General features: G+C 56.0%; 1 protein-coding gene across 8 annotated transcripts in view; it reads left to right on the top strand.

Annotated features, from left to right (window-relative positions):
- pros (homeobox protein prospero) overlaps positions 1 to 16,646 on the top strand; it is a 110,432-nt gene that overhangs the window by 80,215 nt on the left and 13,571 nt on the right. For 4 of the 8 annotated variants that reach the window (XM_016984799.3, XM_016984806.3, XM_016984800.2 and 1 more), the window contains exons 4-6: positions 1,966 to 5,802; positions 5,890 to 6,375; positions 8,196 to 8,350. In XM_016984799.3, coding sequence (XP_016840288.1) covers positions 2,788 to 5,802; positions 5,890 to 6,375; positions 8,196 to 8,350 — 3,656 coding nt within the window. In that variant the 5' untranslated portion in view covers positions 1,966 to 2,787. Of the gene's footprint in view, positions 1 to 1,965; positions 5,803 to 5,889; positions 6,376 to 8,190; positions 8,351 to 16,646 lie in introns of those variants that run through there. The other 4 variants (XM_016984805.3, XM_016984807.3, XM_016984808.3 and 1 more) reach the window with 3 other exon arrangements.

Here is a 16,646-nt window from a genome sequence, read left to right on the forward strand (position 1 = left end):
GCGGATCGAAGTCGCGCTATCGTCTTTTGTCAGCCCACTCGTCGACGAGTCAAGTTTTTTTAATAAACGTGCCGGCTGCTTATATGATAGCCGCAGGTATTAGCCTCGTATGTGCGCTCGACTTATGCGTGTGATACGTTCGAAATTAGCTGTGACCAATACGTTTCTCGGGAAATGAATTTTAATCAAATACGCGATCGTAAAAGAGATGATCCATCAAGGATATATGGATCCATTTCTCATACCGCCTAGTCGCCCCGTAATTAAAGATCCTCGCGGCGCATCATCCCCCGTCGACGAAACATTCAATTTCCAGACCATCCGGACTGCAACTCGCAGACTTTTCCGGCTCCTTTCTCCCGCACGCGGGCGGATCGATCGGCTCGCTTTTTTGAAAGTCGAAAACTCCTCCGGAATAATAGGCTCTAGCATCTGCGATCTCGCGGCACGTGGGCGCTGTAGCAGCAGCAGCAGTGTGTACGTGTATAGGTGAGCTTCGCCGGGCCATTGAGGGCAGGTGCTTTAAGCCAGCGATCAGCTGTTGCTTCGCCGAGTCTATGGATGCAGCACGCGCTTGTACAAACACATGCACACAGGCACACACACACGTCAGTCGTGTGTTTGCTGGGGGGAGAGGGATGGATGGATGGATGCGGAACCTATAGGCGACAATGGAAAAGGGCGGCAAAAGTTATAATCGGGACTTTCGCGATAAGGAGGTTATTGATTGGTTCCTTATCGCAGCTCTGAGACAACAGGCTTTTTTTATCTCTGATACAGCCGATGTTTGCCTGCGGGCGTATACCCCTTAGCGATTATTTCTTGGAGTATCGTAGGAGGAAAAAATATGAAACTACGATTTTCTCGTAACGTCCTCCGAGGTTTTCTTACGTATCGACCTTTGTACACACGAACGGAAGGCGGAATGTCTGAAAACAACCCCGGCGTTATATTCTCGCGTGTATTGCACAAGATATGATATGTGGAATGTTTGCCGAGCGACACAAGCCTCGCGCGCGACGCATGAGAGAAGCGTCAGTACATGCGCTACTTGGCGATTCTCGTAATGGGAGCGCTTGGGAATATGGGCGAAACGACAGGCGACACGCCAACATCGCGTAAGTCAACTTGCAAGCTCGCTATTGTCCAACTTTGTTCTTATATAAGGACGTCGCGGTTGTCGAGAGAGAAAGCGCAGGCAAGACTGTACATCGTATAGGGAAAAGGTCATCGATGATTAATTTAAAAGCGAATTAGCCTCTGTTTACGAGTAAGCACACGACGAGCCTAGTTTCAGCTAGTTGCATTGTATGAGAAGACGTAGAGAGCCACGACGTCGTCGCAGGGTATTCACAGGGCTGTAATTTTCTTATAAACGCTCTTGCGGTGACTGCGGCGGGGGCGGCTGTCTTTCAGCGCAGACAGCCTCTGTCCGAGACTACTTCAGCCTGCGTTCTGCTTCTCTCTCTTGGGAACGAAAGAGTTATTCACAGCCCCTCGAAGGCCAGTCGAAGTAGACGACTGCATTGTACGGCTCCCTTTTTTTATCATTATTTCGCGTAATCGCGGAGTCGATATATATACGTATAGAAGGAGGGTCCACTGCTCTCGGATTATACTTGGCGAGTCGACTCCTTGGCTGTAATTGGCCGTCGATATCTGCTTAAACCCTTCAGCGCTCGAGATACCGCAAAACTGGCTGGTCGATAGGGAGAAAGTATAGGGCTCGTTACAGGGATAACTTTATTCATTGCGGCCGCGGCCAGTTCCGTCTTATGGACTCGACGCTGATCGATTTTTAATCGCGCTGCATCGAGCCGACGATTTTACGACGATTACACACACACACACACACACACATACACCCCACACATACACACACACGCACGCACACATACACACACACACACACAGAGATGTGCGATGAAAAATTTCTGACGCTCGAAAATTTTGCTCTGATTGCAGACGTACACAGCAGCAGGCCACCGCATCGTCTTTGGGAATCGAGCCCGAGGGAGCGAGGGGCAGCTAGCCCTTTCGGCGAGCTCGAAGGATGCAGCTCCCAGGCGGGAGCACGAGAATTCCGCCGTCGCGAGTACCGGGCATCTACCTCGGGCCCATCGTCAATGGCTTCGACATCATAGACAAGTCCAGCAAGAGTGAGAGCGACAACACCGGGCAGCAGCAGCAGCAAGAGCGCTCGAGGAACGAGACAGTGGGCCGAGCAGGTCCGCGGGAGGCCTGCGAGGGGAGGATTTCGACGAGGCATCGCCGGCAGCGGCTGCGCTCGTTGCTCCCGGTTCCAGGGCGGAAGGACTGGCCCGCGGAATAGTAGCCGCGAGAGATAAGAGACGAGGAGGCTGCAAGGAAGAAGAAGTGCGCGCGCACGAGAAGCGCGAGGAGAGAAGAGAGCGAGCAGAAGCGAGCAGGAGAGAGAGAGAGAGAGCGAAGTGGGGGACGAGCAGCTCCTCTCGGGAGCAGTAGGAGAAGGAGCTCGGGCGGCTCTTTCTCTCTCTCTCTCTTTCTCTCGGCGTAGACTCGGGCGCGCAGAGAGAGAGAGCGGCGCGCTGCTGCATCGCCGCCGGCGAGTGCAGCGGCAGTGGCTCGCAGCAGCGGAGCGGAGCAGCTGTGCTCGCGCCGCCGGCCGCCGGCCGCCGGAGTGGGGAGCGCCGCGCGCTGCAGCGCAGAGACGGCGACGACGACAACCGCGCGGAGAGGGGTGCCAGAAGAAGCCCTGGCGGGGAGGGGAAGCGGAGGCCTTCGGGGGGCCGACCAACCAGACGGCCGATGATGTCATCGGAGGAGGAGACCGACTGTTTCGCCCTCTACGGAGCAACCACGGATAGCAAGCAACAGCAACTCCTGAAGAAGCAGAAGCGCACCAGACAGCGCGTGGACGCCGGCGAGCCGCGCAACAGTTACTCGAGCATACCGAACTTTAGCTCGCGGCCGTCCTTTCTCGGCGGCGGCCTCTACGGCTCCATATTCAACTCGACGCCAGCGCAGCACTCGCAGCACTCGCAGTCGCCCACGAGCCAGCAGCCGGCGCAGTCGCAGCAGCAGCAATTGTCGCCTACCGCTGCCGCAGCCAACAGTCAGCAGCAGCAGCAGCCGCAGCAGCACCACTCGCCGAACAGCCAGCCAGCCATCAGCGGCCCAGCGGCCGGCAGTCAAGGTCAGCAGCAGCCGCAGCAGCCAGGCTCCACGACGACGGGCTCCACGACAGCCCAGCAACATTCCGCCCACGCGGCGAGCTTCGGCTTTTTTGGGGCGCCGGGCTTCGGCCCACCCAACAAAATGCTGAACGAGCTCTTCGGCCGCCAGGTGAAGCAGGCCACCGACGCGGGCGCCTCGCCGCCCGAGGGCAGCCACGGCATGGCCGGCATGGACGCGGCCACGACGAACCCCCTGCAGCCGGGCGCCGTCGTCACCTGCGCCGAGGACCCCGCCACCGCGCCCGAGCTCACCCAGCACATGCTCCGCGAGATCCTGCAGGGCCGCAAGCTCAGCGCCCTCTCCGTGCAGGACCAGCCCTGCGCCAACAACAACAGCATACACAACAACAACAGCATACACAGCAACAACAATAACAACAACAATAACAACAACAACACCACGAGCGCGGAGCTGCTCAAGTCGTCGCAGCAGCAGCAGCACCAGCGCGCCGCCGAGAGCCCGAGCCGGGAGTCGCGCGAGCAGCTGAGCAACGCCGCGAGTGAGAGTGTGCGTGCAGTGCAAAGTGCCGGCGAGGACAGTGCCGACGGTCCGAACCAGAACCACACGACGAACGGCGCCGCCGCGGGCAACAGCGCCGGCGCCGAGCGCGAGCCGGTCATGCCCGCCGAGGCGGAGGACAGCGCCGAGGACGCGGCCTCGGCGGCCCGGGCCATGGAGGAGGCCTTCGCCGAGGCGGGCATGGAGCCTGGCGCCACCCTCGACGGCTCCGACTGCGAGCAGAGCCTGCCCTCCAGCCCCGCGGGCGGACCCCGCTCCGCCTCGGTCTCCGTCAAGGAGGAGATCATCCAGCTCGACTCGCTCCAGTGCAAGCGCTCGCCCAGCAGCTCGCCCTGCCCGGTCCTGCCCAAGACGGAGAACAGCTCGCCCACCACGGAGATCAAGCGCGCCCGCGTCGAGAACATCGTCAGCACGATGCGCAGCAGCCCCGCGCTCCAGCCGACCGGCATCCAGGCCCAGGTCAACGGCTGCAAGAAGCGCAAGCTCTACCACCCCCAGCAGCAGACCGCCCACCACGTGCTCAGCCAGCACAGCGTCGTCGTCAACGACGTCGCCATGCTCGACGATGAGGAGGAGAGCGACGAGGAGGAGGACTACGCGACGATCCGGCAGAAGCGCGAGGAGAAGGACAACCTCAAGAGCCAGCTGAACAAGCTGTACGAGCAGTTCGCGATCATGCAGCAGAAGTACGCGGAGCTCTCGAGCCGCATGGGCCCGGAGACGAGCGAGAGCGGCAACGAGGCGCCGCCCAGCCCGCAGCATCAGCCCAGCCAGATGCCGCCCAGGCCCCATCGGCCGCACGCGCCCAGCTACAACAACGGCGCGCTGCCCAGCGCGCCCCACGACCACGCGGCCGCGGCGGCCATGTACCAGATGGTCAACCAGAAGTTCTACCTCGAGCAGGAGAGGTACGCCTCGGTGGAGCGCGAGCGCATCAAGCGCGAGCAGCAGCACCAGGAGGCCGTCTCGAGGCAGCAGCAGCAGCAGCAGCAGCGGGAGCAGCGGGAGCAACGCGAGCTGCGCGAGCGGGAGCGCGGACGCGAGCGGGAGCAGCTGCAGGAGCGCGAGCGACACCTCCAGCAGCAGAGTTCGCCCCAGCCGCCGTCCAGCAGGCGCGAGGAGCCGCCAACCACGCCGCAGACGCCCCGCATGCAGAAGTCCCTGACGCCGCTGCAGCAGCAGCCCCCGACGCCGCAGCCCCAGCAGCCGCTGCCGCTGCCACCGCAGCAGCAGCAGCAGCCACCACCGCCCCAGCAGCAGCAGCAGCAGCAGCAGCAGCAGCCGATCCCACAGCACAAGGACTTCCAGGAGAGCCTGAGCGCGCTGAGGGTCGCCGTCGAGTCGGCGAGCTCCGCGAACATCACGGTCGCCGACCTCGAGGGCCTCACCGACAAAATCAAGACCGAGATCTACAAATACCTGAACAACCTCATCGACAGCATCGTCCTGATGTTCGTCCAGGAGAAGAAGTACCTGGGCTCGCAGTCGGAGGCCGGCCAGGCCGTCGCGGAGACGCTCAGCAATCTCAACAAGGACCTGATGCTCGCGAGCCAGTTCCTCGAGAGGAAGTCCCCGCGGACGAAGGTGGTCGACCGGGGCCCCGGCCAGACGGCCGGTGGACCCAACGGCCCGAGGGGGCCCCTGAACAACGGTCCCGGGGCGCCGGCCTCGCAGGCCACGGGCTTCTCGCCCATCGGCTCGCTCGGCGGCGTGCCCCACCCGGCCGGACCCCACTCCGGCCTCACGGAGAACAACCTCAACCAGATCAACCAGCTGCCGCCCCACGTCAGGCCCAGCAGCAGCATCTTCCAGACGCCCAAGCCCCCCACGATATACGCCATGGCCTCGATGCAGCAACAGCAGCAACAGCAGCAGCAGCAACAGCAGCACCAGCAGCACCAGCAGCAGCAGCGCGATAGGGAGCAGCGCGAGCACCAGCAGCGGGAGCAGCGCGAGCGCGACCAGTACTGCAGCCTGAGGAGCGCCGCGGAGGACCGGGAGAGCAGGGACTCGGAGCAGAACGAGGCCCTGTCGCTCGTCATCACGCCCAAGAAGAAGCGCCATAAGGTAAGAAGCATTTCCCTCTCGTAGCCCAGCCCCCCCGCCCGCCCCGACAGCTCAGCTAAAGAAACGATTCAACGGAGTAACTTGTAGCTCTTCTCCCAGGTGACGGACACGCGGATCACGCCGCGCACGGTCTCGCGCATCCTCGCCCAGGACAACAGCTGCTCGCAGGGCGGCGCCGAGAGCCCGCCCCCGCCACCGCCGCCGCCTCCGCGGCCGTACCACGCACCGCCGATGCTGCCGGTCTCGCTGCCCACAAGCGTGGCGATACCTAACCCCAGCCTCCACGAGAGCCAGGTCTTCTCGCCGTACTCGCCGTTCTTCAACCCGCACGCGGCGGCGGGACACCCGGGCCAGGTGCCACCCCCGGGCTCGCGCCATCTGCCGGCCAGTCCGCCTGGAGGCGAGCTCAGGGACTCGCCGCCCCTCCCACATCCCCCGGCGATGCTGCATCCGGCCCTCATCGCGGCTGCCCAGCACGGCCAGCCGGACTACGGACACCTCAGGATGGACAGCAACGATCGGGGTAGCGACTGCAATTCTGGCGAGATCAGCTACGACGGAATTCAGCCTACAATATCCTTTTCCAATACAACTTACCGGCTCCCGAGCGAGTCGCTGCTGCCGTTTCGAAAAAGCGCGCGCACTGCTGCGTACTCGTGCAGGCTGGCACGAGAGTCGATCGATGCGCGCATACGCGCGCGGCTGCAACGTGTTGCTGCCTTGCCGCTATGTGTGCGATAATTTTTCGGTTCTCGCGCCGCGCCGCATACACGCGTGGAATCTCAACGGGCGCGCAGCACAGAAGTCCGCGAAAAGATTGGCAAACTTTGAACGTCGTTCAAACATCCGGGGGGCAGCAGAAAGAGCGCGCGGGAGAACCGCCGAGACCGGAGGTCAAGCGCGCAAAGTTCGCCCGGGGAGTTCGTATGAATGTTAGATTAGTTGGCCGTGCAGAGTTACCTCAACTTTGCCTGCACCTAACGAGGGAAAGCCCGTCCGGCTGCAGTGTGCTGCACGTATACGAGTTGCCGCGAAGGAGGAAGAAGAAGAAAGTTCCCGCTCTCTCGCGCAGCCTCTTTGCAGGCTTCGCCTCCGTGTGCATAGGTACGCATGCGCGCTCGGATGCGTTTGCCCACGGTCGACTCGGTGCGCGAAAAAAAATAGCCCGTGTGAGTCTTTGCAGCTTTCGAAAATAGCCGCTGCAGCGTGTCTTCCACTGCAGCGACCTTGTCGTCGTCGCCGTCGTCATTCGCTGTCGAAAGAGTGCGGCTAACGCGATGATCCCCGCTCGCGACAGAAAAAGGCGACCGGGCAACCGCACAAACGTGCATGTGCATCGAGAGACTGCAGCGGCGCTCGATAGGCCAGCGCTTTTCTTTTTAGCCGGCCTTTGATGCAAAATCAATGGCGCATTTCAACGTGGGGTAGGTCGAGCGCGCGCGAGCGACTGTGCAGAGCGCCCCGGTCTCAGACCCTATATACTCTCTTTCGCTCACCCCACTCGCCGCTTGTGATTCGAAGCTCTCCGCTGCACCGCATGAAAATGGCCGAGTTCGTACGGCTGCTTTAAGGGCTACCTGTAGGTCTTTCAATGGTAAACTCATTAAATCGCGGGTAATAACCGTGCTCTCGAGTGCTTATTTCCTCGTTCTTTTCTCTCTCTCTCTCTCTCTCTCTCTCTCTCTCTCTCTCTCTCTCTCTCTCTCTCTCTCTCTCTCAGTTTCTGCATCCGGCCAAGCCCGCGCACTGTTTGATCTCCGAATTAATTTCGAACCTCGCGAGTGAATAGCTCCGAAAAATCAGATCATTAAGCTGCGGCGTACGAGTATACAAATTAGATTTGCCTCTGGCGGAGGAGGGTGCGCGACGCGTCTACAGCGGGAAAGGGTTGAGATAAAAATCGACGCGAGTACGCGGATTAGACCGTGCCGAGAAGAATGCGCCTCTATTGAAACCACACGCGGGAGATCCTATTACAGATAAGGAGTAGGTAAGGCTTCCGTTGAGGATACGCGCAATCGTCGTCGCCGTGATATCGCACCGCAGCCCCGATCGGCCGAGCGACAAGCTTGTACGATTTCTAATCCGATTCGATAGACCGCGGAGGAAAACGCGATTAAGAGTCTGCTGAGATGTCCTCGGCAGCGTGAAGAAAGTTCGCGGGTGTCGCCTCGCTTGAGATTCCACGTCGATGTACGAACGATTTCCATATACTCGAGGTGTATGGCTGGATTCCAAAACTTGAGCTCGGTCTTTAGGTCCCAGTCACAATCCGTTGGCTCGTCGAGCTTGCAAGCTCGACGAGCCAGCGAGCTGCGACTGCAGGACTGCGCATCTACGTTTTGGAATTCTCCTCATTATATTTGCCGGCATTTCCCTTAACCACAGTGAACTCGTCGACGTTGACGCCGATGCACCTCAGGAAGGCGAAGCTGATGTTCTTCTGGGTGAGGTATCCGTCCTCCGCCGTCCTTAAGATGTACTTCCCAGACATCAAGTTCAACAAGAACAACACGGCGCAGCTCGTCAAGTGGTTCTCCAATTTCCGGTAAGTCCCCTCTTTATACATTCAATCTACATTCGATCCATAATAATATGTCCCCGTAAAAAAAACTCGACCCCGCTGCGGTCCGACATGTTCTCGCAAGCTCGCCGAGACGTCGTGTTCACTGCCGGACGGAGCGAATCGAACATATCGGCCGTGTCTTCCGAATCCTATATGCAAACGAGAAGGCCAGTCGACCACTCCCCCGGATGAGATATAAAGACAACGGCCGCGCACGAAGAGAAAACGGACTGACCCAGGAGACGCCCGTGCTCTGGGTGTGTCTGAATCTTAATTACCCAGCACCCCCTCTCCTCGGAGATAGAAAGCTCTCGCACGCCGGATAAGTAACGCAGCAGACGCGTTTACTATATACCTACGAGCGGCTAGCAGCTGGCAGGTAGATATAGAGAACTCGCTGACCAGCAGCGGAGGCATTAGCCTGATTATAATTAGGCTGAGTACGTTCAGATGCGAGATATAAGGCGGTCTCTCTCTCTCTCTCTCTCTCTCTCTCTCTCTCTTTCGCTATGTGCGCCTACTTCTAATTCATGCGTTATTGCCGCGCGTCGGCTTTCTTATCGTCTTGGAGGCCGCGAACGGCGCGTGTATGCCACAACTGTACTATAACTACTACTGCTCAAAGGCAATACTTTCTTCGCTGAGCGAGCTTTATGAATATTTTAATTACAATCCATTAACGGTATTAACTCCTCCCGCAAGCTCACATATTCGGCAACATTTTTCGACCTTTCCAAACAATATAAAAGAGCCCTCGATGACAAGTGCAGCTACATTTCTGTATTCGCGAAAGCAAACCGCCTCTCTCTCTCTCTCTCTCTCTCTCTCTCTCTCTCTCTCTCTCTCTCTTTCCCCATTATACTCGATGACGAGGAGCGCTGTATGTCTATACCTAGAGACAGAGAGAGAGAGAGAGAGAGAGAGAGAGAGAAAGAGAGCGGGCCAGTTACGTACGCACCACGCGATGAGCGAGCCTTCCCTCTTTCTACAGGCAGAGTACGGCAAACGCGACCCGCTGCCAGTAGCAGTAGCAGCAGCAGCCGCCCTTTCTCTCATGCTCTTTTTCCTCGATTTTTCCGATAGACTGCGCCAGGGCTAAACAAGAAATGCACTCGGTGCGCTGGCTCGTCCCCGGGTTAAAGAGAGTAGAGAATTTCGCTCGTTTTTCCGCACTCGAGCGTCGCGACATTTTTTAAGGCGGCCGACTCGCTGATGTGCGGGGGACATTATACGCGCGGCGCACTCTCGCTAAACCGCCCGCGCGAGCATCTACTTGATTGTCTGCGCTTATCAATTTTCGGTCGTTTGTTTTGCGTTTCTTTTTTTTCGTCGTCGCGGAGGGGCATGTTAATGCTCAGCCACGCGTTCATTACGGCGCGAGTAATTATCCATCACCCTCGCTCTGTGGCCATGATTAAAGTACATCAATCACAATTATTACACGCTCTTCAGGTACTGTTTTTCCTTTATCCGAGATCTCCGATCGATGGAGGAAGGAAAGGAACAAAAATAGGAATGGTACAACGCACGAATGAGGCGCGGAAAAGCACGGGCGACAATCCATAAAGACGAGCGCGAGCGCGCGCCGGTAGACACGTGCTTATTTAGACTGAAATCGCCGCTCTAATTTACGATGCAGCGCGAAGGACGCGCACGAAAGTCGATTTTTCAGTACGAGCGCGGTGCGCACGTGGGTGTTTCACTATCGGCGATCGCGATCTCTCAGGTGCGACCATCTTCCTCCAGCGCTAATCACGCGCGCGTAAGGCTCTGTCTCTGTGTGTTGTACGTCGCCGCGCGGGAAAAAGCTCGCTCGATCTTGATAGCCTAATGCACGGCTTCCGAGGCGGAAATGTCTTCCTCCCCCCTGTATACTATCTTCTGCGTCACGAAGGTGGTGGAAGGCTTGTGTGTTGTGTGGTTGCGCGCCGGGTCATTATTGGAGAAATCTCGCTTTGTTCTTTTTAGTTGTCGTTCCTTTTTTTCTCTCTCTCGTTTCGTCGAAGGCTAATTACTGCTTTACGATCGTGTCGGGCTTTTAGCGTATAGGAGCATGTCTTGTTGGGGATATCAATCTACATGCTTCGTTAATTTTAAGGCTGTCCGTGCGCTGAGGATATATGAATTAATGAAGCGGAGAAAAATGTAGCTACACGCGCGGACTTATGGATTTTGCCGTAAAAGAGTCGTAAAAGCTTGCGCGGATACGGTTGATAACTTGCGCAAAATCTTCCCGCATAGCTCTAATCCCAGGCCGACATCTTCGCGATGAGCTGTATATAATCGCGCACCCATACGTGCATATCGACAAGAACTCGTGTCCAATTGGGGTCGGCCGTACACGCGTCTGATGGGGCGGTCGAAAGCTTATCAGATCCCAGAACAGGACACGCGACGCCGATCTTATCTTCGCGGCTGGATAGAAGGAATTTTATGTCGTATAATGGACAATATGTGGAGTAGGCACATATGTGGAGAGAGAGAGAGAGAGAGAGAGAGAGAGAGAGAGAGAGAGAGAGAAACAGTTGCGCGAGGCTTCGAACCACCCACGAGCTGCCCCCCGTTTTTCCTGCTTCTCTTTAAATATAAAAGCGCCGCCGATTTCGCGTGCGCTATGATTGCTTATACGGGGGAAAGATAGCGGATCGCGTCGCGTCGAAGAAAGAGAGTGAATAATGCAGAGAGGCTCTTCGGCTGGAAACAATTATTGCGCCAAGTCATTTCACGCGTGTATAAACGCGTCGGAGCTTTCTTCGAGTCTATAACGTTTCAATAATGGATAACGCAATGCATGCAATATTCGGACTTCAATTCGAATTGAAAAAGAAACGACTCGGCCGTTAACTTACCGACGCGCTGTAATTTTCAACAATCGCGTCGAAGGTTCAGGAATCGTAAAAGTGTAAAAACTTGGACAAGGCCAACGACGAAAAAAGGAGGGAAAAAAACAGAGGAAGGAAAAAGGCCGATGGACACACGTCGTTCTCTTATCTCGCGTCAGGAATCTCCGCGTCCACACCCCCGCATACAGAGGCAATAGTAGAGAAGCTCCTTCGCGCGCGTCGCGGGCGGCTTTTCTTATCGGCGCGTTCATCTCTTCGCGCAGCCGTCCGTTTCTCCTTCGCTCGACTGCAAAGTGCCACCGGCCATTTGCCCCCCTTAGCTGAAAGTAGTATAATCGAAGGGGAACGGCGTCGCGTATACATATAGCAGTATAACGCTCGCGCATGCAGACGTACACATAATGACGAGGTAATTCTCTAAACGCAAATTTCCTTCGGCTTATCCGTCCCGCACGCGACGACGCTCGTTATACGTTAGACGCTCCTCGTCGCGTCTTCGTGTACATATACTTACGTATACCTATATCCCCCCCGGCTATAGCTCGCGCACGCACATGTGTCGACTGGCCTTACGCGCTTTGTTGATGCGTATACACGAGTCCAAGGAACATGACTTGCCGACGCCGTATAATTCACGAGCTCGCACCTCCTCGCGTAATAACCAAATTGACGACGGAACGGCCAGGAAATAAAATAACACACGCGCTTTTCCTTCTCCCCTCAGCTCGCAGCTCTCGGACTTATTAAGGTAATTAAAGCTCGCTTAGCGGCTTTTTCCTCCTTGAGGGCAAACATTTCCGGAGCCTGGGGATTCTCGAGACCGGCGCGCACACACGTATGCCTGGTAGGGAAAAGAGGAAGGAAAGAGGGAGGAGAGAGAAAGGCGTCTAATTAACAGCGAGCCAGGCGGATTACCGAAATCTTGAGAGCAAACGACCTGAGAGGCAATCTTCACACACGGAGGGAGGACGGGAGGGAGAAGCCGTGTGTGCTCCCTTTTTCCAGCTCCTCCCGCGGCTGTGTTTTTTAATCCCTCAAGATTGCCGCGGGAGGAGAGAGGGAGAGGGAGAAAAAGGCCATTTAACGTACGTGTTTGCTCGTGCACACACGTCACGTTTTTCCCTTATTGCGCAAAGAATATAAGCCTCTTTTTCCCTCTCCATATTCACTAGCAGCAGTAGCAGCATCGGGGAAGAAAATTCGAGGCTCTCGTCTGGGATTCGGCCTCGGGCGCATTATATGTGCATACAAGCAACCGCGACGTTCGCGCTCTTTTTCTCTTGGGCAATTTTTTTTCCTCTACATACAGGCCGCCCGTGCATATACAATGGCGAAGGATAGAGAGAAAAAGATATGCGCGCTGAGAGAGAGAGAGAGAGAGAGAGAGAGAGAGAGAGAGAGAATATGTGGAGCTTCCGCGCAACGGAAGTCCAGGAGTGGAAGAGCAGAAGCTCCGCGGCTGCAATTACCGTTTCTCCACATGCTTTTCCGGAAACTCGCCTTTTCTTTGCCGCTATTACGCGCGCATAGATTTCAAGTCGAACACGAGTATCCAGCGCTGACTGCATTCACGTCATCTGCGGTGTGTACTATGGAACCCCTTTCTCTCTCTCTCTCTCTCTCTCTCTCTCTCTCCTCTCTCTCTCTGCGCGCATCTCTCGAGAAAACTAAGCGTTTATTACGGTAGAACGCGCCCGCGTTCGGATCAGAGTGTCTTTCATCCGTCGCCGAAAGCAGGGGACACGGATATCTCTTTTTCCTCTCGCTCCACTTGATACGCATGTATATACACTCGGCAGAGGAAAAGAGGTGAGCCGCCGCCGCCGCCGCCGTCGTCTTTTCCGATGCGAGGGCGGCTCGCGCGCTAGTCCTCGAGAGATGTGCTGAAAGAAAGAAGAGAGATACTCCGCTCGGCGAAATGAGCAAGTATACGAGTCCTTTGAGGCACAAAAGCTTCGAGAGAGGAGGGAGAGGAGCTCGTCTGATAGGTCGCGAACGGGACAGCTGCCTTCTTTTTCTTGCACCGACTTCAACTCTTTCTGCGGATTTCTCTTTCTCTGTATCGCGCGATGAAAAGCAAGAAGACGTCGTCTTTATCATCCGCGCTCTTCAACGCATCGTATACACACAGATCGTCGAGGCCGCGGTCCTCTCCTCAAGATCCTCTCGAGTGCATTATCTCCGTCGTATACGTTGTTGTCCTCCTATACTCGTCTCACGTTTATGCACTCCGCGCTTTCTCGAAGAAGAGCTCGAAGGGGTCGAGCGCAAAAGACGACACGAGGGCCCTCGATCTCTTTTTCGCATCACAAAGAGGAGGAGGAGCGCGAGAGGGAAAAAATCTTGGGGGCGTATTTATCTCCGCACGATATGCAAGCGCCTGCATAAGGAAGCCGACTCGGCTCTCCTTGTGTGCACACCGGAGCTTTTGCTCTTAAAATCCTCGCGGAAGCTCGCGCTCTATATGTATACAGCTAAGTATGGACGTGTACGCGAAAGCACAGAGAGAGAGAGAGAGAGAGAGAGAGAGAGAGAGAGAGAGAGAGAGTTCACGGATGCAGTAGCTTCTCTCGAGGAACTCGGGACGGCGGCGGCTGCGGCGGCTCCTTAATTAAAAACTCAGTGCATGGCACAATGGAGTGGCAACTCTTTGGCTCTCTCGCTCTCTTCCTCTTCTCCGACGACGAGACTCCGCTGCGGCTCTTTATCGTCGCACAGAGCGCGGTCCGCTCTTCCTTCTCTCCTTCACTTTTCCGCGTTTCCGATGCGTCTATACAGAGGGAGAGAGAGAGAGAGAGAGAGAGAGAGAGAGAGAGAGAGAGAGAGAACCAGAGTCTCGAGCTTTTCAAGAGACTCGTTAACGAGCTGCTGTCAGAAGTTAAGATGCAACTTTTCTTTCGTCCTCTCCGCGGCCTCTACTCTCTCTCTCTCCGCCCGGCGAACCGCAACTTTTCTTGTTGGCCGCTCTGTGTATTTTGTTCTCTCCTACTTGGAGTTCACCCTCCCTCCCTCTTCTTCTTCTTTTTCTCGCTATTTATCGACGATCGACCACGCTTCCGTTATAAATAGAAGCTACCATAATTTATCGCCCCAAGTGGTAAGAACAAGCTGTCGGTTATACTCGCATCTCTCCCTCTCTTCCCTTAATTACCGCAGCTCGCGGTGGAATTTCATTAATTGCTTCGAGCCGCGAAAAAGCGCGCGAGTATAAGTAACGCATTTTACAAGTGCGTGCACGAGAGCTTTGATCTTCACACGCGCGCGCAAGGCGGCGATCCGCGCTCTCGCAGGCTTCCCCGAGCGTAAATCCATAATTTGTGTACGCGCGAGCCGCGGGAAAGAAAGGTTTCGCCTCATCTCTGACCTGTTTCCGTGCGCGCATATAGGTATATAGACGTCCGCCGGGCCGCAGACCTGCAGGGTCGCACAAAGCGAGAAAGAGCGCGAGCGGAGGGAATTTCTTTTTGCGCAAGGAGAGAAGCGACGACGGCCGAAGCCGCCCCGTACTGTATACATATACACGTGTACACTCCTCCCCTCGCGTGCAGAGCGCGTAAACGGCAGTCACTTAATTAAAAATTACTTAATTACGTTCTTGGCACTAATTAGTGGCGTTGCCTTCGCTCTCCCTGCCGCACGTCTCGCTCTCATTCTCTATCGAGTACTACTGCTGCTGCTGCTGCTGCTGCTGCTGCTGCTGCTATTGCTGCGCCGGGCTTCTCTTTTCTCCTCACCTCTCTTCTTTCTTCACGGCTGGCGCAGTCGCGGTTTTTCCTATCCCTCGGCTTTTCCCCGCGTCTACGTGTACACCCACGCGGCGCTTGCACTTTGTCTTCGTCTCTGATGCTCGCTCCGCGAGAGATGCGCAAGAAAGAAAGCTCTCGCTTGAATAAGCTTCCGGAAATGTCTTTTTGCGAGCGCAAGCTCTCGTTTGTCTTATTCCGTCGACGGTGTACCCGCTGTTGTAAGTAGCTCTCCTTACGGCTCTATCACTCGCTCGTGCGATTCGAGGTCGCGTTAATTGGCGCGCGACTTTTATCTTCGGAGTATAGCTCGCCTAATTAGTTCTACATCGCGTCGTGTGACAAAACGTCGCATCGAAAATATCAAAACACAATCCTCGGCATTCAAACGGCAAAAAAAGAAACACGATGAAGCGCACCAAGAGAATCCACTCGGGGGTTTACATAGGGATGGGCGAAACACGAATTCGCTTGGCTCGACCCTCTTTTTAAAAGCCGGCCTCGAAGAAGAAGCAGCGGCAGCAGCGCTCTTATTCTTCGATCGTAAGCAGCGCTCCTCCTTTGGCTCGCTCTTTACTCCTTTTTTTCTGCCCTCCGCCCCGTGATAATGAGCAGCAGCGGCAGCAGCGAGGACGGCCCGGTATTGGCTGGACGACAGACAATACCTTGGCCGCCGCGGGGCGATCGCGAGAGAAATTGTGTACGAGAGGAGGAGGGACGAAGATTCGCCAATGTAGCATAGTGGAAGGGGGGGGGGGCTCGTGTTTCGCCGAAAGAAACGAGAAGGCACGAGGGAGAAGATCGGAGGAGAGCTGAATAAGGGGCTCGAGACTTTGCGATGTGTATACCCTTTTGTGTGTGTGTGCGTGTGTGTGTACACACACATATATATATATATATATATATATATGTGTGTGTGTGTGTGTGTGTGTGTGTGTGTGGAGGGACGTGCAAGGCTCATCCGCGGACTCGTTGCAGCGAAAGGGTATATATACACTATACGCGCAGTCATCGAAAATACACACACGCAGGCGAGCCTCGCGCATGGAAAAATAGCGGCAAATTTAAATTTTTCGACGTAAACAACGAAAAATAGAGACGGAAAAGCCAGTGCGCGAGCAAAAAAAAATAAACAAAGAGTTAAAAGTAAACAGTCGCATCGCGAGCCCTCCCAGCGGAATCATCGACGGCGTCTATATACCCCCCCCCCCTTCCTCGCATAAATCCTCCACCCTTTTCTCTTTGGCGCATCCCCGATCGTCGGCGCTGGCAGAGCGAGGGCAAAAAACGTCGAATGATAATATGTTTCAGCCTAATCGGCTTTGTGTACGTCTGCGAGGACGGCGCCGGCTCAAAAGGGGTAAAGCGATCTTTCTCTCTCTCGCTCTCGCTCTCTGTTTAGCGCCAACGCCGGCTTAGCATCAGGCAGGCCGGAGGGATTTAATTCGCAATCACCGGCAAAGAGCTCGGAAAACAGTTTATCAAAATGAATTAGCGACTGCGAGGGATAAAATTGCCCGAGAGCGTTTGAATATCCTCGAAATTTCGCTGCATCTTCGCTGATTCTCTCTCGTATGCGCTTTGTCGATTAGGCACAAGGAGGGTGCCTGCGGTAGGAAAAAAAATGAAAACTCTGAGAGCGACGCCACACGCAGTAGAACTTTAGAGTGTGATCGACGCGGCGGCGGCTGC

Source organism: Nasonia vitripennis, chromosome 4, assembly GCF_009193385.2.
Source record: "Nasonia vitripennis strain AsymCx chromosome 4, Nvit_psr_1.1, whole genome shotgun sequence".
Lineage (NCBI taxonomy): Eukaryota > Metazoa > Arthropoda > Insecta > Hymenoptera > Pteromalidae > Nasonia > Nasonia vitripennis.